General features: G+C 49.1%; 11 protein-coding genes across 11 annotated transcripts; 6 read left to right on the top strand and 5 right to left on the bottom strand.

Annotated features, from left to right (window-relative positions):
• Positions 1 to 503: 503 nt before the first annotated feature.
• M437DRAFT_36233 (uncharacterized protein) lies at positions 504 to 1,250 on the top strand (the record flags this gene model as incomplete). Its single annotated transcript, XM_041019406.1, has 3 exons — positions 504 to 682; positions 775 to 949; positions 1,044 to 1,250. 3 exons carry the CDS (start codon positions 504 to 506, stop codon positions 1,248 to 1,250), a joined length of 561 nt encoding a protein of 186 aa, XP_040883983.1.
• Positions 1,251 to 2,241: 991 nt separating this feature from the next.
• M437DRAFT_35989 (tyrosine decarboxylase) lies at positions 2,242 to 3,705 on the bottom strand (the record flags this gene model as incomplete). The annotated part of the gene is made up of 1 exon (XM_041019359.1): positions 2,242 to 3,705. One exon carries the CDS (start codon positions 3,703 to 3,705, stop codon positions 2,242 to 2,244), a length of 1,464 nt encoding a protein of 487 aa, XP_040883982.1.
• A 2,406-nt stretch (positions 3,706 to 6,111) lies between these two features.
• On the top strand, positions 6,112 to 9,297 carry M437DRAFT_38558 (ATP-dependent DNA helicase; the record flags this gene model as incomplete). The annotated part of the gene is made up of 3 exons (XM_041019859.1): positions 6,112 to 8,211; positions 8,257 to 8,392; positions 8,432 to 9,297. The coding sequence occupies 3 exons, from the start codon at positions 6,112 to 6,114 to the stop codon at positions 9,295 to 9,297; spliced, it is 3,102 nt and encodes a 1,033-aa protein (XP_040883981.1).
• A 284-nt stretch (positions 9,298 to 9,581) lies between these two features.
• Positions 9,582 to 11,509, bottom strand: M437DRAFT_61413 (general substrate transporter; the record flags this gene model as incomplete). The annotated part of the gene is made up of 6 exons (XM_041023928.1): positions 9,582 to 9,831; positions 9,890 to 9,991; positions 10,042 to 10,244; positions 10,302 to 10,923; positions 10,980 to 11,355; positions 11,407 to 11,509. 6 exons carry the CDS (start codon positions 11,507 to 11,509, stop codon positions 9,582 to 9,584), a joined length of 1,656 nt encoding a protein of 551 aa, XP_040883980.1.
• Positions 11,510 to 12,586: 1,077 nt separating this feature from the next.
• Positions 12,587 to 13,860, bottom strand: M437DRAFT_37693 (uncharacterized protein; the record flags this gene model as incomplete). The annotated part of the gene is made up of 7 exons (XM_041019688.1): positions 12,587 to 12,806; positions 12,863 to 12,941; positions 13,001 to 13,112; positions 13,163 to 13,264; positions 13,318 to 13,518; positions 13,580 to 13,677; positions 13,728 to 13,860. The coding sequence occupies 7 exons, from the start codon at positions 13,858 to 13,860 to the stop codon at positions 12,587 to 12,589; spliced, it is 945 nt and encodes a 314-aa protein (XP_040883979.1).
• A 1,047-nt stretch (positions 13,861 to 14,907) lies between these two features.
• On the top strand, positions 14,908 to 16,751 carry M437DRAFT_36719 (uncharacterized protein; the record flags this gene model as incomplete). Its single annotated transcript, XM_041019496.1, has 4 exons — positions 14,908 to 15,009; positions 15,062 to 15,174; positions 15,232 to 15,687; positions 15,737 to 16,751. The coding sequence occupies 4 exons, from the start codon at positions 14,908 to 14,910 to the stop codon at positions 16,749 to 16,751; spliced, it is 1,686 nt and encodes a 561-aa protein (XP_040883978.1).
• A 331-nt stretch (positions 16,752 to 17,082) lies between these two features.
• Positions 17,083 to 20,160, top strand: M437DRAFT_37349 (uncharacterized protein; the record flags this gene model as incomplete). Its single annotated transcript, XM_041019611.1, has 1 exon — positions 17,083 to 20,160. The coding sequence occupies one exon, from the start codon at positions 17,083 to 17,085 to the stop codon at positions 20,158 to 20,160; it is 3,078 nt and encodes a 1,025-aa protein (XP_040883977.1).
• A 1,218-nt stretch (positions 20,161 to 21,378) lies between these two features.
• Positions 21,379 to 22,872, top strand: M437DRAFT_37794 (uncharacterized protein; the record flags this gene model as incomplete). Its single annotated transcript, XM_041019713.1, has 2 exons — positions 21,379 to 21,496; positions 21,566 to 22,872. 2 exons carry the CDS (start codon positions 21,379 to 21,381, stop codon positions 22,870 to 22,872), a joined length of 1,425 nt encoding a protein of 474 aa, XP_040883976.1.
• A 95-nt stretch (positions 22,873 to 22,967) lies between these two features.
• M437DRAFT_37375 (uncharacterized protein) lies at positions 22,968 to 23,714 on the bottom strand (the record flags this gene model as incomplete). The annotated part of the gene is made up of 1 exon (XM_041019617.1): positions 22,968 to 23,714. One exon carries the CDS (start codon positions 23,712 to 23,714, stop codon positions 22,968 to 22,970), a length of 747 nt encoding a protein of 248 aa, XP_040883975.1.
• A 180-nt stretch (positions 23,715 to 23,894) lies between these two features.
• Positions 23,895 to 24,463, top strand: M437DRAFT_37646 (ACN9-domain-containing protein; the record flags this gene model as incomplete). Its single annotated transcript, XM_041019676.1, has 3 exons — positions 23,895 to 24,116; positions 24,196 to 24,295; positions 24,348 to 24,463. 3 exons carry the CDS (start codon positions 23,895 to 23,897, stop codon positions 24,461 to 24,463), a joined length of 438 nt encoding a protein of 145 aa, XP_040883974.1.
• A 184-nt stretch (positions 24,464 to 24,647) lies between these two features.
• Positions 24,648 to 25,331, bottom strand: M437DRAFT_36646 (uncharacterized protein; the record flags this gene model as incomplete). Its single annotated transcript, XM_041019486.1, has 1 exon — positions 24,648 to 25,331. The coding sequence occupies one exon, from the start codon at positions 25,329 to 25,331 to the stop codon at positions 24,648 to 24,650; it is 684 nt and encodes a 227-aa protein (XP_040883973.1).
• Positions 25,332 to 25,383: the final 52 nt, after the last annotated feature.

The following is a 25,383-nucleotide window of genomic DNA, read 5'->3' as shown; positions in this document are numbered from 1 at the left end:
CGCACTCTTCAAAGTGATATTTCGAATTGTTGACTTGCAACCCCGCCAACCAGCCACTTGGGTCCTTCTGCCAAGGATATCACAATCGTCACAAACACGCCTTCTTACTTTTCGTCAACGGTTTCTGACTTCCAACGGGAATTCGGGATAGCCGTTGCGATCCTTGACAGCTTTGTGCGATATAACGTGGAGCATCCTCACTGCTGAAAGTGCAGAGGTTGAAATATTGCGATTGATTATCCTTCATCGGCACGGCATCGCTTCCGCTTTCTGTGAACGATTAGAGGATTACTCTCGAGTGAACAACTTCGCTTCTTTGCGAAAATCATTGTGAAAGGGGACAACAGCTTCTCTAAGGATTCACTGGATTTCACTACTTCGACTGAAAAGCATCAACTCACATCAAACTCTCACTCACCCAAAACTCCGCCTACTCTGCTTACTTCTTGACAATCTTTCCTATCAACATCGGAACCAATTTAACAACACAAATCAATTAAACAATGGCGCGCACAGAAACCACGGTATCAAGAGAGCGTGTGACGGTGGTACGCCGCTACCCCTGGCCTGAAAACCTACTCAACTGGTGGACCATCGTCATGCTTGCAACCGGCGGCTTGATCACCGGTGTCTTTGGCGATTTCATGACGATTCAAAGCAGAATGGGGTTAGGTACTCCTTGGTAAGTAATTTTTTCTTCTACACGCGCATACCACAGTCTTTGGGACAGCATGGATATGGTAGAGGAATCGAGTGCTGATTTTGAAGCGATAGGCTGTTCCCTTATGCCGTTACTGTGGGCTCACTTACTCTCTTCTTCGTCATTCTCATGATCATCTTGCTTGCGCAGAAGAAACTTCAACCTGCATGGGTGTTACTGGGGAGTTTCATTTTGATTGCTCTCTTCCTTGCTGGTCTTATCGAAACAGCAATTCAGCTTTTCGGAAATGTAAGTCTTGTCTCCCCCCTTTTCCCCTTCTCTCTCTCTCTCTCTGCCCTCGCTCCGTTTCTTCCTTCTCTTGAAACTGACAAAGACAATCCAGGGCAATGTATCCAGCTACTGCAACCGCTACGTCAATAACAACAATATTCGCGGCGTCTCCATCGATACCCTGGCCTGGCTTGAACAAAACTCCATCTGTTCGCAATGGGATGCCGCGTTCGCTTTCTGGATTATTGGTCTGGTGTTTTTGATCTGGATGATGGTTATGGCTGCTCAGGTGAATAACAAGCGTGGTTTTTATGATTGATTGTTTTGCGTTGCGTTGCAGTGCTTTTGCTGCGCTGAGGTTTTGATCTTGTTTCTTGTTGCATACCCCTTTTTCTTCCTTGTTGTTTTGTCTCTTGTCTTTTGCTTTTTTTCTTTGCTGTTGTCGAATTCCCTTCATGGTCTTGTGAGACTATTATGATACCATAATGTGGAAAGGACAAGGGACAGTGATTGTTCTTGATATATAAATGACAAGAAGTTGTCCTATATACATACATCAAACAGTACTCTTCTAGGGTGCTAAAATGAATCGATTCATCTATATGTTCTGTCTTACGAGATTTCCCTCTTAGCCTTTTGGCTCCTGTCCCAAATGCCACCAGCGAAGGAACCTCTACAACTGTTTTCCTCTTTCTTCTCTGCTTTCCGGTCTCTCTTCTCTCTTCTTCATATTCTTCCTTTTCAGATCTTCTCTTCTCGTTCTTTTTGTTTCCAATAAACCACCCAGCAAACATAACATCTTACTGATTCCTCCCTGTTCACAGATCTCCCACCTCAACTCCAAAACCACTGCATCCACTAAACGTTGGTACTATTTCATCGACAAGCCATCTTCTCGCCACAACTGCAAACACTCTCACCACACCTGTTCCTGCAAGCATTCTCACAACACGGCTGAAGATCTAAGAGGAAGAAGTGGAAGAACTAGTGGTAGAGCCACTAGAGGAAATAGCTGTGAGGTCGAGTGTGGAGATGGTGCCGGTTATCAGGTTAATCCTGCTTACTGCGATGGTGGTGGTAGGGAAAGGGAGAAGAAGAGACAGCGTAACAGAGAGGGTTGGTGGTGGAGAGCTTAGGTATGTGGAGGAGGCAGAAGATGCTGTGGGAGAACGACACGAGATGGCATGAAAATCGACACATGGCATGAATTTCGACAGAAGATGGAGATGGCATGAAAGTCAGCACAAGATGGAGATTATGGAACGCAAGAATGTATTTGCTAATTGAATCAAGACCAAGATGAAACTAAATCAAGCATCACTACCAGCAGCTACATCGTCCAGAACTTCTTTGATGACATCCCAATCCTTCTCGACGCTGGACTGCCAATTCGAGATGGCGAATCTGCATGCTGGCTCTGATTGCCAACTTGTGCCTGAAACATAAATCTTTCTCGTGGTGTTGATCTTTCGTACCAATGTTGCGTTCAGGTCTGGATTGACTGCCTTGAACAAGACAATGATGAAGATACTTGAGTATGTATGATCACCTTGCTGGGTTGATGGGGGAAGAAGCTGGTAAGCATCGCTTGCATGCATGTAGGCAGCAATTTTACGAGCAAGTCCAATCTGGCGTTCAAGCATATTGACAAATCCTTCCCGACCATAGGCGACCAAATTCGCGTACACAGGTAATGCTCGAAATCTTCTCGAGTTCTCAATGCCGATGTTGAGTGGCGAAGGTACACTGCCATCAGCAGAACTGAGATACGGTGCACCCGGGTTCTGAAACACAGCCGTGGCAAGATCCAGATGACGTGACAGGAAGATGCCACAATCGTAGGGTACGTTGAAAAGCTTGTGTGCGTCTGCAGCTATTGAGTCTGCAAGGTCGAGGTCACTCACGCCACGCTTCAGAAGCTCGTACTCTGGTTTGGTTGGAAGGATTCGAGCTAGTAGACCAAATGCTGCGTCCACGTGTAGCCAGGCACCATACTGATCAGCCAGTTTACGCAGGACAAGCATATCATCTGCATCGGTTGCGAACAGGCCGCTGTTGACTTCAGAGCACGATATTGAGATGATTGAAGCGGTGTTTGGGCTCTTCTGTAGTGCTAGCTCCAGAGCTTCAAGGTCGAATCGATGAGGTGAGAGATCTGCATGGTTGCCCACGTCTTTCACACTAGCATGTCCGAGTCCAAGTACTGACGCCGCTTTCCTGAGCGAGCTGTGAGGCATGGTAGTCAGGATTTGGATGTTATTTATGCCGGCAGCTTGCATGGCAGCAAAAAGACCTTGTGATGAGACATCTGCGATGACTCCACTGCGAGCTGCCGCAGTCTTGATAATATGCTCGCGAGCACAAGCAAGGCCAAGAATATTGCTTGCGGTAGCACCTGTAGTAAATAACCTGTGGTTCCATTGTTTAGGATTTAGGTCGACTAAATCGCACACCATGTCCAAGGCAGCAGCCTCGACATCTGTAGCTACGGTCTCGTTGGGTAGATGTACTTGAACGTTCTGATCATATTCGGTGACCATGTTGTCGGCGAAGACGGCAGCAGGAGTTGCGCCTCCAGTCACAAAGCCATAGTAGCGGGAAGATTGGCTGTTCGCATTGAGCGCAGGAGCCACGTCTTGTGTCAAATGTTGTTTGGCAGCATGCAGGCCGAGTCCTGTGGAGGGAAGCTCTCTGTGTAGGCCCAGCAATGCCTCCGAGATCTGGGAGGCAGATGGGAGCACATGCGAAGGGGTCGCTGTAGCTTCTACTTCCATGTTTCAATGAAGTAATCAGAGTCTATTGTTGCGCTGCACAGTACTGAAGTCTTAATAGTCAATTGTCCATTCATGAAGTCTCAAGCCGCTTATACATGAGACGATTACTCTTGCCTCAGGGCTTAGGTTAGTCATCGCACGTGTTGTGCAAGAGAAAGTGGTGGGGGCGCTAAGATGAGTGGCTGACGGTGTCACTCCTCCCGGTTCAGGAGACGCAAGCGAGAGTCATATATCCCCAGGCCACGATATAACTAAGACCATTTGCTAATTACCTACGAAAGACTAGAATAGTCAAAATACAGGATTCAACAGTGTGATAACACCATTCAACACTTGTTGGAAATCACAGCGAGATACGAGGATGCCACGCAGACCAGAGAGTGGATACCTGTGCTAGAGTAGATCTGGTTTGAGTCTTGAATATAAATGATTGCATTCAATTTCAACCAGAGGTGTATGACAGGAAGAATACCACGGACTGATGTCTTTCCGCAAGCCTCACTTCAATCAAGGAAGCATTTCCGATTTTCATAGCTACACGAGAATAGTGTCTTACACATGAAGAAGTTGCAAATTCGAGCAGGGTGATACCATGGACAAGGGTTGCAGCGCCAAGAAACTGGCCTAATCGAGTTAGCGCATGGCACGTGAGGTCGCGGTTCGTCGCGGGCAGTCGCGTCCGCCAGGATTCGAGATTCCAGACCGAATCAATCGAGCAGGAACAGGCGCCACTCGAGGAAGAGTCAATCCATGTTGGAGGACCAAAACAGACGACATCAGTATCCCTGATGCTCAATGACTGAGAACAACCTTCGCGAGCAGCTTGGATGGTTGCTACGAGAAAAACCGTGTATCCCCAAACACACGCCTTCGCTACCGCCGATACCAACATCTTCTGGTCCTTCTTCGCAGACACAGCTTTCGCAGAACGTAACCGGGAATGTCAATCCGCTACCGACACGTCAACCGATACAAACAACGCGTCCGACCGCTACATCCACGGCAATAGAACGAGAAAGACCAATTCCAAACCCGCGTGGCGAGCCCAGTGCGAACATGGCAAGGCTGAGAGCCGCTGCCTCGTCCTCTCCTACTAAGCCGGCTCCCGTTCCTCTTCCCGAGAGATCGTCTCAGTCAAACAGTAGACCAGCCATTAACGAGTCGTCCAACCATCTTGATTCGTATGCTCAATCACCCGCCGCACGCACTGCCAAACTTTCGACCAACATGTCCCGAGTACCGCCTACATTGCTCGCTGATGTTGATACTCTTGATCTGACCGAAGACGCTTTGCCCACACCGGTTCGACTATTGTCAAGCTTGAAAGGCCAGAAGAGAAAGAGCGATGAGCACAGGACTGATGCATACAACCGCTCGACTTTAAAAGCGCCTCGTCTAGAGACGATTCAACAACCTGATGACGACGACGATGACAGTTTCATGTCTATCGACGACCTGGTCGATGACGAACCAATTGGCCCACCTCCTCCGTATTCCACCGTCGCCCAATCACCGGCTAAGCGCCCTGCTCAAGCGCCTGTGCCGTCTTCGAGTTCGACCATGGGTCCTCCACCACAAGAGGGACGAGTTAAGCGTCAGATAGTGGATAGTGAAGATGAAGATATGGAAGACGTTCATGAGAATATACCTGAGCCACGTCTGCCTTCTCCTGTCAAGCTGAAGCAACAATCAGTATCCCCAAGGAAACCATTGCAGACTCCCGCTCTCAGGCGTGTCGTCGACTCGCCTGCCGTTGCCTCGCAATCACCTGGTCTTGCACCACTGTCTTCGAGCGAAGATGCTCTCATCAACAAGTTCCTGTCCTGGACCCAAGAAGACTTCGAGTCGAAGTTGGCGGAGGCTGGGGATCGCCACGCACAAGCTACTGACGACTACATGGCAGCTATGGAGTCTCTCGAACTCGACGACGTACCAGCTCACATCACTGACGCCTATGAACAGGCAGGTGAGGTTGAGGAAACCTTGAAAAGTCTGAAGAGTTCCAAGGACAGACTTGATGCACTAGACTTTGAAATGAAGAACATTTCAGATCTTATGAGAAAAGCTCTACTTGCCCGACAAAAACCTACCAAAGAGCAGCAGGAGATGAGACAGCTCAAACAACGTATTCGCGATACACACACCGATATCTTGCCACTTCTCCAAACTCTGGAGGCTGCTGGTTTTATGTCAACTTTCAAAAAGCCTGCTACTGTCGCGGTAAAGTCAACTCAGGCTGTACCCAGAGCAAAGACCGAGATTCTACGAAGCCCCGGCCCCGAAAGGATCAAGCAGACTCAGCTACCCAATGGCCGAAATGTCGAAAGCTTCCCTGGCGTCGAGGACACTCCACCCAGGCCAGCGAGAAGAGTCAAGCCTGAGCCAGATGTGGAGGATCCCAGTGTGATGGAGATTAGTCCGCCTCATCATTTTTCCGAAAGGAACGTCCACCGTACCGACAATCAAAATGCTCCTCTTTCCCCATCGAAGCGAAACAACACATTTTCGGCCAGTCGCCAAACCTCAACAAAGCCAACAACCTCTACCAGAGATTTTGCCCAACCTCATAGACATAGTGATAAGGAGAATTATGGAGTGCCTGACGAATTTGACGAGTTCGAGGAGGAAGATGAAAGCCTCTTCAGCAATATTATGGGTACACCTCCAGCGCAGGTTGTTGATGATGAAAACTACGACGACGAATTTGGCGACGACGAGGATCTCATGGAACTTGCGACTGAGTTTGAAGATCATTCCACTTTCCATGGCGTATCTCGCCCGTCCAATGATCGCTCCGCTATCGTCCAAGTTTCGAATGCTTCCAAGTCACGACCAAAGAAAGCTACTCCTGTAAAAAGACCGAAAACACTTGACGAAGAACTCGGAGACTTTCCTTGGACCAAACAAGTCAAGAGTGGACTTACTAAGGTTTTTAAACTGCCTGGATTCCGACTCAATCAGGCCAACGCAATCAATGCCACACTTGCGGGCCGACATGTTTTCGTACTTATGCCGACCGGAGGTGGTAAATCCCTATGCTATCAACTCCCAGCGATTGTCAGATCAGGGAAGACATCTGGCGTTACTGTTGTCGTCTCGCCATTGCTAAGTTTGATGGAAGATCAGGTCTCGCACTTGCGAGCGAGAGGAATTCAGGCATTTGCACTCACCGGCAATACGACGATGGACGAGCGCAGGGAAGTCACAAGCACCTTTACGAGACCCAACGTACAGGAGTTTGTATCACTGCTCTACGTTACACCAGAAATGTTGAACAAGAGCGGCATGATGAAGACTGCTTTCAAAGATTTGCATCGCAGAGGCAAGCTTGCGAGGATTGTTATCGACGAAGCCCACTGCGTCAGTCAATGGGGACACGACTTTCGACCGGACTACAAAGAACTTGGTATGGTCTTGAACGAATATCCTGGTGTGCCCATAATGGCCCTCACGGCTACTGCGACTGAAAATGTGAAAGTCGACACCATCGGCAACCTCGGCATCACTGGATGCGACGTCTTCTCGCAGAGCTTCAATCGTCCGAACTTGCGATACTATGTCTACAGCAAGCCCAAGAAGTCAGTACTTCTTGACAGAATCCAGGAAATTATCCAGGTTGAACACAGCGACGAGTGTGGTATCATATACTGCCTATCGAGAAAGCAATGCGAAGATGTCGCTGAAGAGCTTCGTGCACGTGGCATCGAAGCTCATCATTATCATGCTGGCATGCAACCTGAAGCAAAAAGTAAGGTTCAGAAGGATTGGCAACGAGGCAAAACCAAGATTATCGTCGCAACTATCGCCTTTGGCATGGGTATTGACAAGCCCGACGTCCGCTTCGTTATTCACCATACAATTCCCAAGAGTCTTGAGGGTTACTACCAGGAGACTGGTCGTGCGGGACGTGACGGTGCAGAGTCAGATTGTTACGTCTTCTATGGCACCCACGACTTGTTCACGCTACGAAAGATGATTGACGAGAATGAGAGCGGTAGTAAGGAACAGAAAGATCGTCAACACGATATGCTTCGCAGAGTCGCGCAGTTCTGTTTGAACAAGACAGACTGTCGTCGTGTTCAAGTCCTAGCTTACTTCGCCGAGAGCTTCTCGAAAGAAGATTGCGACAACAACTGCGACAATTGTAACACAAATGAAGAGCTGGTACAGGAAGACTACACTGAGCTCGGCCTCGCTGCAGTCGAGCTTGTCAAGGAAATCGCCTCTGTTCGCAATGTCACTCTTCACCAATGTATTGATTTGTTTCGGGGCACTGGCCGTGGTATTACCGCTGAAGACAAGGAAGCTGCAAACTTTGGCGCAGGCAAAGACCTTGATCGCGAGAATGTTGATCGCTTGTTTGGTCTTCTGTTGGCTGAAGATGTCATTCGCGAGTTCTCTGTGTTCAACAAATCAAAGTTCGCCAATCAATACATTGGACTTGGACCAAAAAGGCACATGTTCGGACATGGGCGCGGCAAGCAGAAGTTGATGCTTTACGTCCCGGTAGCAGCAGCAGCAGGTGGGAAAGCCGCTAAACGAAAGCCAAAGGTTGCGACGGGCACCGGCGTTAAGGCCTCCAAGGCAGCCAAGAAAGGCCAGCAGTATCCTTCCACCAATATCTCCTCGCCTGTGCAAGCAGGCCCAAGCCGAAAGCGCGGCGGACTTACTCGCAATGGTTACGAGCGTGACACCTTTATTGTTGAAGATCCTGACGAGGATGAAGACTACGCTCAATCTGAAGATGAGGAGGATGAAGACGGTTATTTCGAGCCCCTCCGAACAGAAACAACCTCGCGCTCTAGAAACCAAACCAAGCTCGGGGAACCCATCACCAGGGACGAAGCTCTTCACAATCTGGATGATGTCCACCAGGATGTGATCGCGTCGTTCGTTCAAGACGCCAAAGAAAAAATGCAGCAACTCATGAGGAAGAAAGATTTGCGTCAACAACCATTCTCTGACACCATGCTGCGTGAGATGGCCATTGTGTTCCCGAAGACTCTGGAAGCCATGAAGAGGATCAGAGGCATCGACTCTGTCAAGGTTGACTGCCACGGTATAACCTTACTTCCTCTAATCGCGCAGTACAAAAAGCAATTCGAGGAGATGAAGCAAGGTGCAGAAGACGTACCATACGACCCCAATCACGCCACAGTCATCTTAATTGAGAGCGATGACGAGAACGATGATGACGACGAGTTCGGATATGATGGTGGATTCAGTTCTGAGCCCGAGGGCGCAAGTCAAGAAAGATCCTCATACTTCAAACACAATGCTGAGGTCGAGGCGTTCAACGCTAGGTTCTCACAGTCACAGGCTGCTCCAAGAGCAGCTGTACCACCGCCCAACAAGCGCGCCTCCCGTGCTGGGTCTGGAGGTGCTAAGTATGGTGGTAAGAAAGGAGCTCCTCGCCGGCCAAGTTATGGCAAGGGCAAGTCAGTCGCTGGAGGAGCGGCCAAGAAACGCGCACCAGTTGCAAAGAAACAAAGTAGCATTGCTGCCAAGTATTCATTTAACAACGCTGGACCATCCAAGAGAGGAGGCGGCGGTGGTGGCACTTCTAGTGGAATTGGCATGATGCCTCTCTGAGGCTGCTTTTCGTATCTCTCATTGTTCTTCGCTTATTTTGCTACGGTTTGGTGTCACGGGTCAAAAGGGCTGCGCATTGCTTCATTTGTGCATGTAAACGGTGTTTGCTTCAAGAGGTGGTTTCTTGTTTCGTTACTTGCATCTTTCTAGACCTTTTCATGAGTTACGATATCGAGAAATTCAATTAATATTCTTGAAGAACAGAAGACCTGAGTTTGCACCAACTTCTTTGCAATGTAAATGCAGGTTATAATTATACTCAGAATTTGAAATCTCTGGTTGGATTAAGCAACAGCAGGTTCTTGCGTACTAGCAGCCAACTCCCTCTCAATCCTCAATTTACGGATTTCCTCCTCTTCACTACCGCCCGCATCTCTAAACACATGATCCATCTCTTCCAAGCTCTTTCCATTGGTTTCTGGAACGCAGAAGAAGACCCAGATGCCTGAGAAGACACAGAAGGCGGCGAAGAAGATGTAGGCGCCGTAGTTCTTTGTGCCGGAGATCAGGGGTGGGGTTATGAGGCCGATGATACTGGGTTGTGTTAGTTCATGGATGGCCGTGTTTGGAAGAAGGGGAGAGAAAAGCTTACAAGTTGTTCAGCCAATTTGAACATGTGGATAATGCTACTCCTTTGGCTCTGAGCGAGGATGGGAAGATTTCGCTTGGGAGGGCCCATGGTACTGGTCCCCAGCTAATTTGTGTTAGTGACTGGCAAATTTGAGATGCTTGATTAGAACTCACCTTGCTCCGAACGCGATCATATAGATGAGGAGGAATGCTACTGCTGTCCAACCCATTCCGCCATGGGCAGCCCAGTCCTTTTGACCTTCTCCGACAAGGCCGGCAATGATGATGTGTGAAGCGGCCATGAACAGACTGCCCCAGAGGAGAAGTGTACGACGGCCGAATCGATCCATTGTCCATATCGATGTTGAGCATCCGACCTAGAAAAGAAGATGTCAGCACGACCCAAGGTGCCACGGCTATGACAAGCGACTTACCAGTTGCATAATGTTGAGTACACCAGACATAATCAGCTGCATGCTAGAGTTCAAACCCATAGTTTCGAACAGCGTCGGACTGTAGTAGATGAGTGCGTTGATACCAACAAATTGCTGGAAGAACATAATTCCCACTCCTACATGGGTTCGACGCCAACAACCTTTCTTGAAAAGATCGGCCCAAGATGCGAGTTCGAGCTTCAAGCGGCAGGACCTAGTGCCGTCCTGTAGGTTGGGGTGGCGCTCTTTGCTGATCTCCTTCACCAGCCTCGCTTCGGCGCGGATATCGAACCATTCTTGCTGAACCCTAGGGTCCGTGGATGGAAGGCGACGTAGTTGTGACAATGCGACGAGAGCTTCTTCGTCTCTACCTTTGCTGCCGAGCCAGCGAGGTGAGAAAGGGAGAAACACGATTCCGACACCAAGGACTAGTCCGGGCAAAATCTGTAGCAGGAAGGGAAGTCGCCAACTCCATTCAGTTGACATGTAGCGTGTCCCGTAAGTTATCCAGAATGCCACAACGATACCCACGATAATGCTGAACTCTTCCAAGACAAGCAAAGTTCCTCGGATCTCAGGCGGAGAGATTTCTGAAATGTACATCGGTGCAACAGCAGATAGTCTAACGGAAGCACGTCAGTCGCATTCATGTGGTCTGCCCTAGATGTGATGACTTACGAGCCGATGCCAATACCGCCAATCAAACGAGCAACGATAAGCATGTCATAATCCACTGAGGCTGTTTGCAGAGCAGATCCAATCACAAACACCACAACTGCTACAACAATACAGTACTTTCTGGAGTACTTGTCTGCAACCCATCCAGTGTTCAATGCACCAAACAAAGCTCCGAGTTCAATCATCGCGGTGAGCAGTCCTTTGTTAAAGCTAGCTCCACTTGAACCAGGTGCAATTTGGTGGAATCGTTCGAGAAAATCGTCCATGGTAAGAGTGACTGAGATAACTCCTTGATCGTATCCGAAGAGCAAGCCGCCCATTGCTGAGAAGGCGGCACACAAAGCTACATAGGAGTTGCCGAAGATGCCAGCAAGGCCTGGTGGATGTCAGTCGTAGTTTATTGATCAACAAGTCCAGTGCTACTGACCAGCAGGACCATAGGCCTCACGAGCCTCAGGAGCGAAGACGGTCTCATTCTTCTGGATATCGATGTCGTCGATGTACTTGGTATCACTCTTGAGATCCTCCATGATGGATGTGATGACTTGACACAAGGTCGTGAATAGAGACAGGCCCTCTTGACTCAACACAGAAGCGCGGAGAGTCGTATATAAGGCAGTGCCAGTCAGAAGCCGACATCATGTTGGTCACGCGGCTCTACTATATCCGTTGGTTCCACGGGCAAGATGTGATGTTCGCAGAGCCAATGAGAGCAGCTACAAAACGATCCCTGACCAGCGAAAGAGGCGCCGGCAGGACATCCGTCTCCAAACTTTCCCCAGGTTGGACATCTCGAGTGGAGATCTGCAAGTCGGGGTTTGATGTGGAGTAAAGTAGGGCATGTATATCCTTGGCCTCCGCGTCACTCTTGTTCGGTCTGTTTCGATCAATTCGTTTCCAGCTTCAAGCTTGTGAAGACAACCATAGACGTGGGTTCAAAAAAGCGAGCCAGTCTTGATTAAAATATCGTGAAGCCCTCCTAAGGCATATCATACAATGTTCCCGAAGCCGAATCTTGAAGTGTTGTGTGACCATCGATGGATGCACCATCGTCGTTGTTTGGTATCTTGTAGGAGAAGCCCCGAAGTAGGGCCAGAAGCTGAGATATGCAAACCAAGGCTCGTCGTTTATCGCCTCGAAGCAGGTTGTTGTTGACCTTCAAGTCATTAATTCCTCTAACAGTCTCATTTGCCGACCCACGGAAACTGGTTCCCTGGATGTCTTGCTCAAAGAAAGATCAGCGTTTGGGGGATCGTCGCTGCTGCACGAACATGCCAATGACGCGTGCTTTATGGAATGCGTTAGCAACAGCTGGCTTCTGCGACTCATTCTCATCTTCTCCAACCAAACATGCCACCTTTAAAAGATGCTTTACACCAGCAGTTATATGATTTTTGATTGAAATTCAATCAGCAATCTACAGTGATATTCAACTCGATGTAGCTCTTTGTGCAAGTTTAGACGTACAGCCAATGGCTCTGCGTTCGGATCGCAGTCCTCCTGTCACCCCGAGAGTCACCACAAACATAAGACTGCAAAGTCAGAGTCAAGAGATGTCAATTGGATGCATACGGACAGTCACTTGGTTACAAAGACCAGGTCGCGGGCTAGACCGCCAACTGAGTAGCAGAAGGACCCATCTTTCCAAGCCCGCTGTTATTGCTTTGCAAGAACTCGACAGGGTGCTGGTGATCCTCAACAAACCCAACACCTCCAACAGACTTGTAGTAACCCGCCAATCGAAGCACATCTTCTGGCAATCTGCGGGCAATCTCAAGAGGAGTTGAGAAGGCTTCCTCCTGGTCTTGACGGAAATAGTCTCGCTGGCTGTGATATTGAGTCAGTTCGAGATTCATGAGGATCGCATATCGCTAGTGTCTTACCCAAAGATTGCAAACAGGGTTCGCAATGCATCAGGGTCGCCTTTCTCGCATTTGTTCTCTCCAGCACCGTGGTATGTCGCTGCAGGATGATATGGTCAGCAAAGCTGTGTCCGAGCTATTACCCAAGACAGAACCTACAGCCGAGAGTAAACAGAGCTGAACCAGCCTCCATCTCTGCATAAGTTACTTCATCTGTTCTAGGAGCACGGTCTGTTCCCCAGAGATGGCTTCCTGGGATGACAGCTGTCGCCTGAAGAGAGTTGTTAGATACTGCTCAGATACATAGGTCGATGCGCTTACGCCATTCTTGTAGGTACATCTCGATCCCGCGATCAAACAACCCATCATTGGTGTGAAGAGAGGATTGTTAGGATCGGGTCTGGTCTGATACGCGATTTGATCCTGTGTCTCAACGTCAGAGGATGAACATATTGTGTCTTCCAATTTCTTCTTACACGATGCAACGGTTGAGGCTTACAACCTGGTGTCAGCCTTAAGGCTGCAGTTGACGCCAGCATATATCCGCTCTTTTGAGGTACCAGAGTTTGACCTGTATACGAAGCAAACTCGTCGTTCAAGAAATGCGCCATGATGCCTTTCCAGACTGGAAGACGCACAATCTTGGTGAGCTGATCCGGGATTTTTCCTAGTAGTCCCTATAGTTTAGGTCAGTATGTGAATATCCAATGATTAATGATATATTTTCAACAATCTTACATAGACACGCTGTGATCCCTCTGGGAAGAATTCAGGACCGAGCTCGCCATGAGAGGCCTTCGAGTCATACATCTTGCGGCCAACAAAAGAGGGCTCGACTGACAGGAATCAGCTTAGTCCTTAGCGATATATCATGGTCAGGACTGACTGGCACGCATTAACTCTTCCAGCAGCTCTGGAGACAAGAAGTTGGTGACAATTGCACCGCCATCGCGCTCAATGACTTTCAAAATGTCATCAAGAGGCTCATTTGCATCAATTCTGACAAGAGAGGGTACCATGATTGAATATTGGTATTGCTGTACTGAACAATACTGTCCTGTGTTGAACGAGGGGTCGGGTCCTTGAAATACCCCGCACACCACTTGATAGGCGTGCGATAGGCTCATCTGTTTATCTACATATCTACAAGTTCCGCTGCAATCGGACAGTATAGTTGCTCTGTTAGGAAGTCGAAACCCGACTATCGCAATATCCCGATTAGGCTGTACCGACGCTGATCGGCCTTGCTTCAAGACAACCTGCGGGTGAACGATCACACGTTCCGCAATTCCGACATGAATCTTCATACATCTACCGCAAATCTCACCAAGTCATGCATCCCTGCCATGCTGTTATCTGGTCATTGATGTGTGCCAGCATCTGTCGGCGTGACTCTCGCCTATCCAGGTCCCAGCAGGACGACCTGGATGGTCTATCGATCCAATGGAAGCTATTCTCTTTGCCCAGAACTCTTTGTCCCGAGATACCATACATGGCCTATCTTCATATGTACCGTAAAAGCATAGCCTACCGTGTAAGCAGCAAATGAGGACGACGCAGATATCATTCTTGCTTCTGCCAAGGTTATGTGATTGCGCTTGCACCTTCAGTCTTCACAACCCCTCACCCTGACCGTTGTACCTTCCTACGTTCATGACCTCGATGCTCCTTCGGTCGACGCATTATCTGTCAGATCAAGCACACAAGCAGCATTGTTATCTGGTCACTAACCCATATCAGCATGGGTTGAGCATGCGATCAGCTTATCAACACTCTCAGAAGCGATTCAATTGGTACCTCAGCCAGTGATATCCGGCCTCCGGGTGCGCATATTCGTTCGAGATACACAGCCTACCTTGGCACATCATGCAAAAAGGAATCAGGTTGGCCGGAGCAAGATACAGTTATCGTTCTAGTCTCAGTCCGAACTGCAACACATGATCAAGATAGGAATATCCCTGGACCCCAGAAGGCTCAGCTGCATGGTAGCCACGTAACATATAACAGCAGTAGAACTCGGACAATCTCATTTCTGGAATACAGAGTCTCCTCATCATACTTGCACAATGGTGCAACCGAGCTCTTCTAAGAATGATACGCAAGATTACTACAAAAACGCTCTACCTGAAGGTCCAAAGCTCTCAATAGATATTGGACAAGTCATTCTGGTACGAGACCATCAATCTTCATGATGTAGCTTCTCATGGCTGACACTGGTAGACAAGTGGCCTTGAACTTCCAGATCTTGACTCTGCTGTCAAAGATGCCGTGAACCACCGCCGGCTCAATCCCAGGCAACTGCAATTGACCGCCATTGCTGGATCTATTGGAGCGTAGGGTTTCAATAATCAGCATTCGATCTTGTACTCTGCTAATGCAATTCAAATCAGGGCACTCTACGTCGCCATAGGATCTGGTGTAACTTCTGGCCCCTTGTGCCTTCTATGTGGCTTCGTGTTCTGGGCCACTGTTGTGTTTTCGGTCGCGCAATGCCAGGCAGAGATTGTCACGCTGTTTCCACTCGATGGCTCTTACATTCGTCTGGCTGGGCGTATGGTTGATCCAGCTCTAGGTGTTACTGCAGGTTGGAATCTTTTCTTCGCTCAAACATCGTATGTGATCTTCGAAGCCACCATCATCAACACCCTCGTTTCATATTGGGGTTATGATCAGTCACCGGCCATTCTGATATCTGTCTCCTTGCTCTTCTACCTGGCTCTCAACATATATCGAGCCGATCTTTTCGGGGAGGCAGAGTTCTGGCTGGCTCTTGGGAAGATCCTGATGGCCTCGGGACTCATTCTTTACACATTTGTTGTCATGCTTGGCGGTAACCCACTACATGAGTTAGTTCATTCTAACCTCCCCAATTTCCTCGCTGACATCCATCAACAGTCGTTTCGGCTTTCGCTATTGGAAGGAGCCAGGGCCCTGGGCTGGGAATAGCCCGTCCACCAGACTAGAATCTTTCATCAATGCGGTCAACGTCGCTGGTTTCTGTATGGGCGGGCCCGAATATCTCTCCATGATCGCTGGCGAAGCTGTAGATCCACGACGCACCGTACCTCGTGCGTTCAGTACAATTGTCACCCGTCTCATCATTTTCTTCATCGGCGGAGCCATTTGTGTCGGCATACTCGTCCCATCCAACGATAGCACTCTGACCAATGGCTCTGACACATATGCCGGGTCTTCACCATACGTTATCAGCATGCAAAGACTTCAGATTCCCGTGTTGCCTTCGGTTGCCAATGCAGGATTGATTACAAGTATCGTTTCTGCCGGCAACGCATACACGTTCAACGCCTCGAGAAGTCTCCACGCACTCGCACTTGATGGCCAAGCTCCGGCTTTCTTACGCAGACTGAACAAGCACGGTGTGCCGTATATGGCTGTGGTCATGTTGTTGTCATGCCTTGCGTATCTTGCGCTAGGGTCCGGCAGCAGCAAAGTCTTATCATGGATTCTAAACTTTTGTACGGCAGCGTCAATGATGAACTGGGTTATCATGTCTGCGACCTGGATTCGTTTCAATGCGGCAGTCAAGGCTCAGGGTATCGATCGACAAACATATCTGCCTAATTCTTCGCGCTGGCAGCCATATGCAGCTTACTGGGCATTCTTCTGGGCATCGATATTCCTCTGGGTCCAAGGATATGCCGTTTTCCTGAAAGGCAATTGGGACGTCGCAACGTTCATCTTCAATTATGGCATTATCGCTCTGGCTGGTGGGATTGGCATAGTGTGGAAGATTGTCAAAAGGACGCGGTTCCATCGCAGCAAGGAGACTGATCTTGTGTCCGGCTACGACTTCTTTGATGCTCTAACAGAACATTATCGTACTCAGCGAGAGTCCGAGAGGCCTGGGGCACTCACATTCAAAAGCCGAATCATGTCCAAATTGTTCTAGAGTATCATTGTGTATTATCAGTGCTGAAACATGATGAGAACTGATTACACACGATAGCACAATGCCAAACCACGAGTATACCCATGTGTTTTGTTGAGAAAAGGTCCGAATGTTTAGGTATGTGCATGATAGAAAGTGGGCAGGGTGGGAGTCGAGGCAAGCTCGCCGTAAGACGCTTTGACCCCGCGTTGCCCGGCCACAGCGGGAATCCGAACCTGCACCAGCCACCTCCTAGCAAACCACCCTTCCCGCCTACAGCAGCAGATATCTATCCCAATTGCCCAGATATCTCAAAGCCAACATTGTCATGCAGTCCTGAGGTATAGTCAACATGTTCAACTACGACATTGGAACTCCTTGTCCAGCACCAGTCCATGGCGGGCGTCAAGTCGCGTCGCCGTTGGATGTAAACAAAAACAAAGGCATTTTCGACCACGCCTTTGACCAGCTCAACGACAATACCACCCAAAACATTGCACATCTGGTACAACAGGAATTCAAGAATGCTCCGCCTCGTAGAACTCAAAATCTGGCAAGAAAACCTAGACGTGCTCCTACCACCATGTTTGAGGATGCCAGCTGCAGCAACAACAACAACCAGCGCGAATCTTACCGACGCGATGAGCCCGCTGGAATGATGAGGAGCAGTGCCATTCATGCTAGACCAGCTCAAAGAATTCGCATTCAGTCGACCAAGGAGGAGAAGCCGACCTCTCTTCCAACGAGCAGCAGCAACGATATTGCAAACTTCAAGCCTACCATCAGCACAAACAAGCCTGCAAATGAAGACAGAAGACGGACTATCTGGATTCCTGAGGATACGACACTATTATCCATCCACCCTGGAGCATATGACAACACCCTGCGCGATGAAACACTTGGCTTACCATCAAGCAATCTGGATATCACGCCTATGAAGGAGACCCCCCAACATGTCCGGTTGGGAGCTAGTGCTATGAGGCATGCTCAGAAGATAGCCTCTGCTTCACAACGTAGCGCTCTCCGTTCTCTAGCTCCATCTCAACCAAATGTGTCACACAATGTGATGGGTACAGGCGGCGGTAAGGAGAACATGCTTCCTGGAGCTCTGCTTTCTCGAAATGGCAAGAGCGAAAAACCCTTGGTCAAACCGCTTAGCAAAGCTGTGCCTCTCTCTACTAGCAAATCACAGTCATTGCTAGGGCAGACCACATTTGCTTCAGCCAAATCGAGCAGTGTTAAGAAGCGATCTGCACCAGAGCCGAGGGACGCACCAAAGCCCAAGGTTCAGGCCAGAGCTCTCCATGAACGATCCAGTGTCCGCAACGAAGTCCTTCCTCGATCTACCAATGTGGATCCATTCTCTAGAGATTTCAAGCACAAACCTCCCACAACCTTGAAACAAACCAGCAAGATTTCAACAAACAGACCTATTTCGAACATTATCAAACCGAAGGAAGTCTGTCCGCCATCAAGCACCATAGCACCAAAAGACATCAGCCTACCAGATGTCAAACGATCCGTATTCCTTGCCGCGTCGCGTTATCCCGTTCTGAACGATGATCTGGGTCAACCTGAACTTTACGAGGATAACTGGCTTCAAAATCAAGAGGTCGCTCTGACACAACTCGTCAATGTGGTCTTCCAACAAGCGCACGAGTCTCCCGCCGTAAATGGTGTGGCTGCTCTTCGTAGCAAAATGTTGACCCTATATCATGACGCGTCAGTGGCCACCCTGCACCAGCGTCTGAAAGCATCGTTATCATGCGGTGCACTCAGCATGCCAAAGGATGCGCCCAATTCTCCCAAGCTTAGAGACGACATTGGTCTTCGCCGTCAATTCTTCGACCTCTTTGGCAACACTTATGATTCGGACTCTCTGCAAGCCGCTGCCGAGGTGGTAGTTGGACGAGTCATCGCTCCTGCTGCCAACCCTACACAGTCAAAACTAGGTGCATCTTCTTCGAGCGGTGTCAAAGAGTGGAAACGTTTCTGTTCGACATTTTTCGTTGATCATGAAGATTCTGCCGAGCTTCTACATACTCACAAATCCGATGACTCTGCAACACAGCCGGGTACAGCAGAGTGGTTCTGGCAGAGGACTGTATTACGTGGACTCATGCTCATTCACCTGCTTGACCAAGCCAAGACTACCGGCAGCCTACCTACCTGCTTATTCCAAGCATCTTCACCTCATAAATCTTCCATCAGCGTACTGCGTGCATTTGCAAAACTCATGGTTCCCTCTGTTGGAGACATTTCTCGCCCTCTTGGACATCTTGGTTACTCGGTTCGACACATACAGGAACCGTTGGAAGAATATACATACCGCATCGATAATCTCGCTGTCGACCTTCGTGATGGTGTTTTGCTTACACACTTTGTCGAACTTTTGTTATATCCTTCTAGAAATTTGGATGAACATTCAGATCGCACTGTTACCCTCAGCCTCCCTGATGGCGCAACCCTTACAAGCCTTTTGGACACAGTGACAAATCGTGTTTTGAGTCAGCACCTTAAGTTCCCGTGCATCAGTAAGACACAAAAGATGCACAATGTTCAGGTTGCATTGAGCGCTCTGTCTGAAGCTCGTGGTCTTGCCGGTACTGCCATCGAGACAATCAAGGCCGAAGATGTTGTCAATGGTCACAGAGAGAAAACTCTGAGCCTCCTCTGGGCGTTGGTTAGTAGATGGGGTCTTGGATATCTGGTCGACTGGGACGAATTGAAGAAGGAGACTCTGCGCTTCTCAAAATGCTCGAACGTCGGAATCAACTATGCTCTCAAGGAAGACCAGCCAGATGCAAACGAGCAGGGTCCTTTATTGAAGGAATGGGCTGCCAGTGTTTGCCAGCAGCACAAGGTCATCGTTACCAATCTGACGACTTCTTTCGCCGATGGTCGCGTGTTGGCAGCCATCATTTCAACCTACGCCGGCTATGTTCCTACAACCACAAAGAAGTCTTCGGACAAGTTGTCAACAGCCGACAGACTTCGAAACCTTGGATGCAGCGAAGCTTTTGTCACACTTTTTGCCTCGCAAGCAACCACGATTCCCAGCCGTAGCAACACAATTGCTCTTCTCGCCTTCCTTGCCTCTCGCCTACTTCCTCTAGCTCGCACCCACAGAGCCGCTTGCATCATTCAGACCGCCTACCGTCTATGTCTTGCCCGCCGCACCATCTCATTGCGCATCCAGAAGATGAAAGCTGCCGCCGATTGTGCCGCCGTTGCAGCAAACAAACAAAGAGAAGTCGAAGCAGCAGTGATTTTGCAAAGAGCTTGGAGATCTGTCTTGGATCGTCGTATTGAGTGTTTGGAAAGAGATGTCTTGGCTTTCCAGTCTTTGGCTAGAGGATGGGGCGCCAGAAGAGCGACTGCAAGTGTCCTGGGTAATGGATCAGGAAGAAGAATAATGGGTGGTTGGTGATTTGTTGAGGTTGTTGAACTTCAAGAACACTTTGAGCATTCTATTGTTCTTGACGATGCTTGAAAGACTTGTTGTTTCTTTTGTCCGATAGGCACTTTCCTCTCTTTGGTGAGTTTCCTTGTGTTGGATTATTCTATACTTTTAACGACTTTATGACCATTGAATCTTTAGAAAACACTTCTTTCTATATGTTGCCTTGACTAGCACCCAGTGTTTATCATTGCATTTCTGCTTCAAACGACCAAAGCTAGGTTTCTAGAGATACTGAGTGAAAAGCACAACGAGGAAAGAACAGACGAGGGGCCTCCTTCCCGGGTCAGATTCATCAGAAGCTGAGAGAAACGGCGATGGCAGCGGCGAACGGGTAGCTGGGTCTACGGAGTGCTACTCCCGACCGAGGCTTGTTCTTGCCTCGCATGCTTCTCAACCCTTTCGCTAGAGTTTGGCGGCAGGACAGAGCGGCCTCCCACACCCACGTTTTTCCTGCGTGCCGCAAGTTGCAACCATCAAGGTTTCGATGGAGGACAGTGCTGAAGAACAAACATTTTTCTTGCGGCACGCATACGATATATACGAATTGAAAAATCGATAATATTTGAGAAACCAGACAGCGAACATCTCCAAGTTTTTGACATGTTGTAAGGAAAGATCAATTGTTTTGTTGAAATTCCATGCGTCCAACCAAAAGTCGCTGATCGAGTCCACCACCCCCAGACCCACGCAAGCCACAACCCAAGCCCAACCCAAGATATCGGTGACGGTCTACAAGAATCACGTTTTTGAGGCTTAACTTTAGCTTGCATGTTCCCGTCGTGCACGCCCAGAGTGTTCTCGCTAGCACGAACGGTTCTAGAGCAAACCGTGTGCCTCAACCTCGGGGACCCCGGTAAAGGCTTGACCGCTTACACCTTAGCACGTCTTCAAGCACGCCATCTATATGCGTTGCCATAGGATCCTTTTAACGAAACTCTTATCGCTCTCGATCGCAATCAGATACAAGGGTATCCAATCAAAGTCAATCCCAACCCACAAAAAGAATGATTCCAGAAACAGTCGAAGAACTGAAAAGGTGAAATGGTCTGCAGAATGCAGGATACATAAACCCTGTAGATCCTGCCCTGCGTTTGGAGCGACCCTTCTTTTTTGTTCTGTAGATCTTTTGCTTCTATTCTGTCCCTTCTGTTTCTCTGAGAGATTGAAGTTGATCTTTCTTTCAAGATGGCAACAACACACGATATAGGTTTCGAAGAGAAACAGGTGTATGATGCCAAAATCCAAGATGTCCCCAGCGATGGCGCTTCCTCCATCGATACCATTACCGCTCTGGTAAATGAAGGTACGCCTACCACCCACCCCTGATAAATTCTCCCTCTTTCTATCTCAGAAGACTGACAATCTCCTTTAGACCACACCCACGAAATCAAACTTCGCACCATGAGTTGGCAAAAAGCCGCCTGGCTGCTCTGCGGCGACCAAGTCTGTCTAGCCATTATGGCCCAATCCTGGTCTCTTTCTGTTCTCGGCTGGGTCCCTGGTATTATCACCATGCTGGTTTCTGGAGCCCTCTTCTGGATTACCTCGATTACTATGCACAAATTCATCATGAAGAATCCGTCCATCAGAGATATTTGCGACTTTGGATATTTTGCGTTCGGAAAGAGTAGACTTGCTTATGAGTTTACTGGGTTCATGCTTCTTGCCAACAACATCCTGCTTATTGGCTTCCACGTCTTGACCGGAGCAAAGATCCTCAATACGCTGAGTGATCACAGTCTTTGTACTGTGGTTTTCTCGGTCATTGTGACTATTATGGGAGTCATTATGTCGGTGCCTCGCACACTCAAGCATGTCTCTTTCATGAGCATGTTCAGTGCTGCTTGTATGGGCATTGCCATTCTGCTTTTCCTCATCTTTGCCGGTATTGAGGACGCTCCTGGATATGGATACAATGGCACATACCCCAAGGCTGGCAAGGTCAAGACATATGCTTTCCCTCCTGCTGGAACTACGTGGGTTGCTTGTTTAAATGCAGTTTTGAACATAACCTTCCTTTGGGTGCCGCAGATTCTTTTCCCTACTTTCATCTCTGAGATGGAGAGGCCTCAAGACTTCCCCAAGGCTTTGGCTGTTCTGGCCGGTGTTTCCGGATTCCTGTTCATCATTCCTCCGGCCATTGGCTTCAGATACCTCGGACAGTACGCCACAGCCCCTGCATTCGGATCTCTTGGTGTTGTGGCTTACAAGAAGGCTTCATTTGCCTTTGTCATTGTGCCAACTCTGGTTATCGGTGTCATTTACGCGAACGTATCCGCGAAGTTCGTGTACCACCGTATCATGGGCAAGTCGCGCCACGCTCACTCCAACACCGTTATTGGTTGGGGAGCTTGGGTTGCCGTCATGGCAGGAATCTGGGCCATCGCCTTTATCTTCTCCGAGGTTGTTCCTAGCATGGGTGACTTCTTGTCTTTGCTCGGTGCTGCCTTCGACTCCTTCTTCGGATTCATCTTCTTCGCTGTGGCGTACTGGCAGATGTACAGTGGAAAGCTGTTCAGCAGCGCTTCCAGAAGCGTCATGACTGTTATCCATGTCTTTGTCATGATTTGCGGACTTTTCTTGCTGGGACCTGGATTGTATGCTGCTGTCGAGGCTATCATCTCTGATTACTCGGGTGGCACACGTCCTGCATTCTCTTGCAAGAACTTGTCGATCTAAGGATTGATTCGAAAAAAGTGTCGGTATGGCGTTCCGGATTGCAGTTGGGCAATTGAATTGTATAGATATCCTTGAATCTTGAATGTTCCTTCTCTTCAGTTTGCTGTCGTCCTCGTGATTCTGACGATGCACAACTTCTCCCAACCAGCTTTCTTGCCTGAACTGCCCACAGTCTCAGCTTCCCAGCCACCAGGCCATTGTCTGATCCTACTCTTGATCTCTTCAGGTTTGTTCTGAGCACAAAACAAGACATATGCAACACCTCTTGGACTCAAGACACGTGGTATATCATCCAGCAAACGCTCTGTGACTTCCATGCCATCGACACCACCAGCATAGCTCAATGCCAGAAGATGTGAGTCGCGATCGAATGCCTCAGACGAAGACAAAACATCCGCAGTATTGTATTTTGCATGCAAACTGAGGTCCGGCAGTTCGGCAGGGACATATGGTGGGTTGAACACCAACACATCAACCTCTCCGTCTTTAAGTGCTGAGGTCAGATCAGCATTGGCGACAGTCAAGAAAGGCGCAGCTTTGTTGTCGCAGGCCTTTTGCACAGTCTTTGATGCAGCGATACAAGCTCGGCGATTGAGGTCGGTGCCTAGAGTGCAGATGGAGCGATTGAAGATGGTAGAGCTGTTGGCAGCGAGGAAAGCGAGCACGACACCACTGCCAGTGCCGACCTCGACTACGAGCGGGGCATGGTTGGAGCGAAAGTGCGAATGCAGGAAAGCGGTTTCTGAGGGCGAGGATAGCGTGTCAAGGAGGAGATATGAGTCTTCGGCGGGTTCGTAGATTTGGTCGTAGTCGACGTGCGACGTGTCTGGCGTAGGAAGCATCTTTCGTGCTATTGTTTTGCAGAAGATAAACTGGATCGGAAAACAATGACAAGCTTCGGGGGTGTCTGCGGAGAGTTTGCGATCGGCGAAAGCCGAGGCAGTCTGGAGTGACGCAACCATCTTTTGTATCGCGACCGCTATTTGAACCACCCAATTCGCAGAGATACTTAGTATAGAATCATGCGCGCAGCTACACGCCTCCTAGCAAAAGCAAGTACCGTTGGTACGCCCTCCGGCGGTCTCGGTGTCGTTCCTCACGCCCTTCTCCCACCGATTCCGCTCTACCGACGCCTACTTCGTGGACACCGAAAGCACCTGCCTCCAGAGATGCGTGTGTTGGGAGATGAATATGTCAAGAGCGAGTTCCGGGCACACAGAAATGTCGACAACCCAATTCATATCGTAAGCCACCCCTACGGAAAGAGCTCTGGGAAGGAAGCCAAGCTGGGCCAGAGAAGGGCAATCGTCTGACATGGAGTAGATCGGGTTCCTCACAGAATGGCAAGGATACGCACAACAGATTGAGGGCGAGAAGTGGAGAGGAGAGAAGATGGACAAGGCAAAGATTGACAAGATGAGCGGTCCGTCCACTCGCACCTTTCCTCAACCATGGCTATACTGACAGCTTGACAGACGAGCAGATTGCCCAGATGTACGAGCTCATGCAAGCCATCAGAAAGCAAGAGCTGGAGGAGAACGATCCAGAGTTCCAGGCCGCGACTGGCCAGATTCCTGACAAGAAAGACTAGACGACCAACCATTGATGATACCCTGTGCATGACTTCGATAGTTCTACTGTTTCGTTCCCGGTCTAAACGTGACTGTTGCGAGACGAACCGGTCCTGATTACAGGAATAAACATCGAATACCACATGCATGCGTGCTTTGTGTGGTGATGATGGCGTTTCGACCCAAGATAGTGCGGTCGTCTCATCAGAGTTCTTCTTCTCTTGGACCAACCTTAGCCTTTAAAGCCTCCTTCCTGCCAGCTCTCCAAGCCTTGTCCCATACATCAACCTTACCACCAAGGAGCTGGGTACTGGTAGGTTCAAGCAGGATAACGCCTCTGGCAATTGTCATATTCTTCAATATGAGTTTTGCGCCAATGCCCAGGTTTAAGTCGATGCCATCGACGTCGGTAACTTCAAAGCCGTAGATTTTTGTTCCCTTGGCATCCTGTAGAAGTAGCTTGTGAGGACCGTTGCTCTTCGTGATTGGAGTAGTGCCATCTCTGTCTGGGTCGGCCTCCTCACCAGGCACGACACGAATGACCTCCCTGCCTTTTGTGGTTTCGCCACGTTCTTGAGCCTCAATAGCTTCAACTTGGCTCCAAGCGCTGCGTCCTATGTCTTCAATGTCAAGAACCTGGAGGGGTATGCTATCTGGCACACGAAGTTCTTTAACTGTAGGATTGAGAGCATTTGGTGGAAGCGTGTTTGTCGGTGAAGCTTTGATTGACGATGTGATATCCGAGGCCAGTATACGAAATAGAGCCGTTTTCTGCAGAGCAGGTAGAGGGGTTCCTTGACGGCTGGAACTGACGAAGGACTCAATCCATGCTGATGTAGCAGACAGACCTTTGGAGTCTAAGAAAGTCTTGACAGCCGACTGGGCCATGATGAGAAGATTATGTTGAAAATGTCCTCAGCATGAAATCAGTCGTTGTCGA

This window comes from Aureobasidium melanogenum, assembly GCF_000721775.1.
Source record: "Aureobasidium melanogenum CBS 110374 unplaced genomic scaffold scaffold_1, whole genome shotgun sequence".
Lineage (NCBI taxonomy): Eukaryota > Fungi > Ascomycota > Dothideomycetes > Dothideales > Saccotheciaceae > Aureobasidium > Aureobasidium melanogenum.
This window is presented reverse-complemented; position numbering and strand designations above follow the sequence as displayed.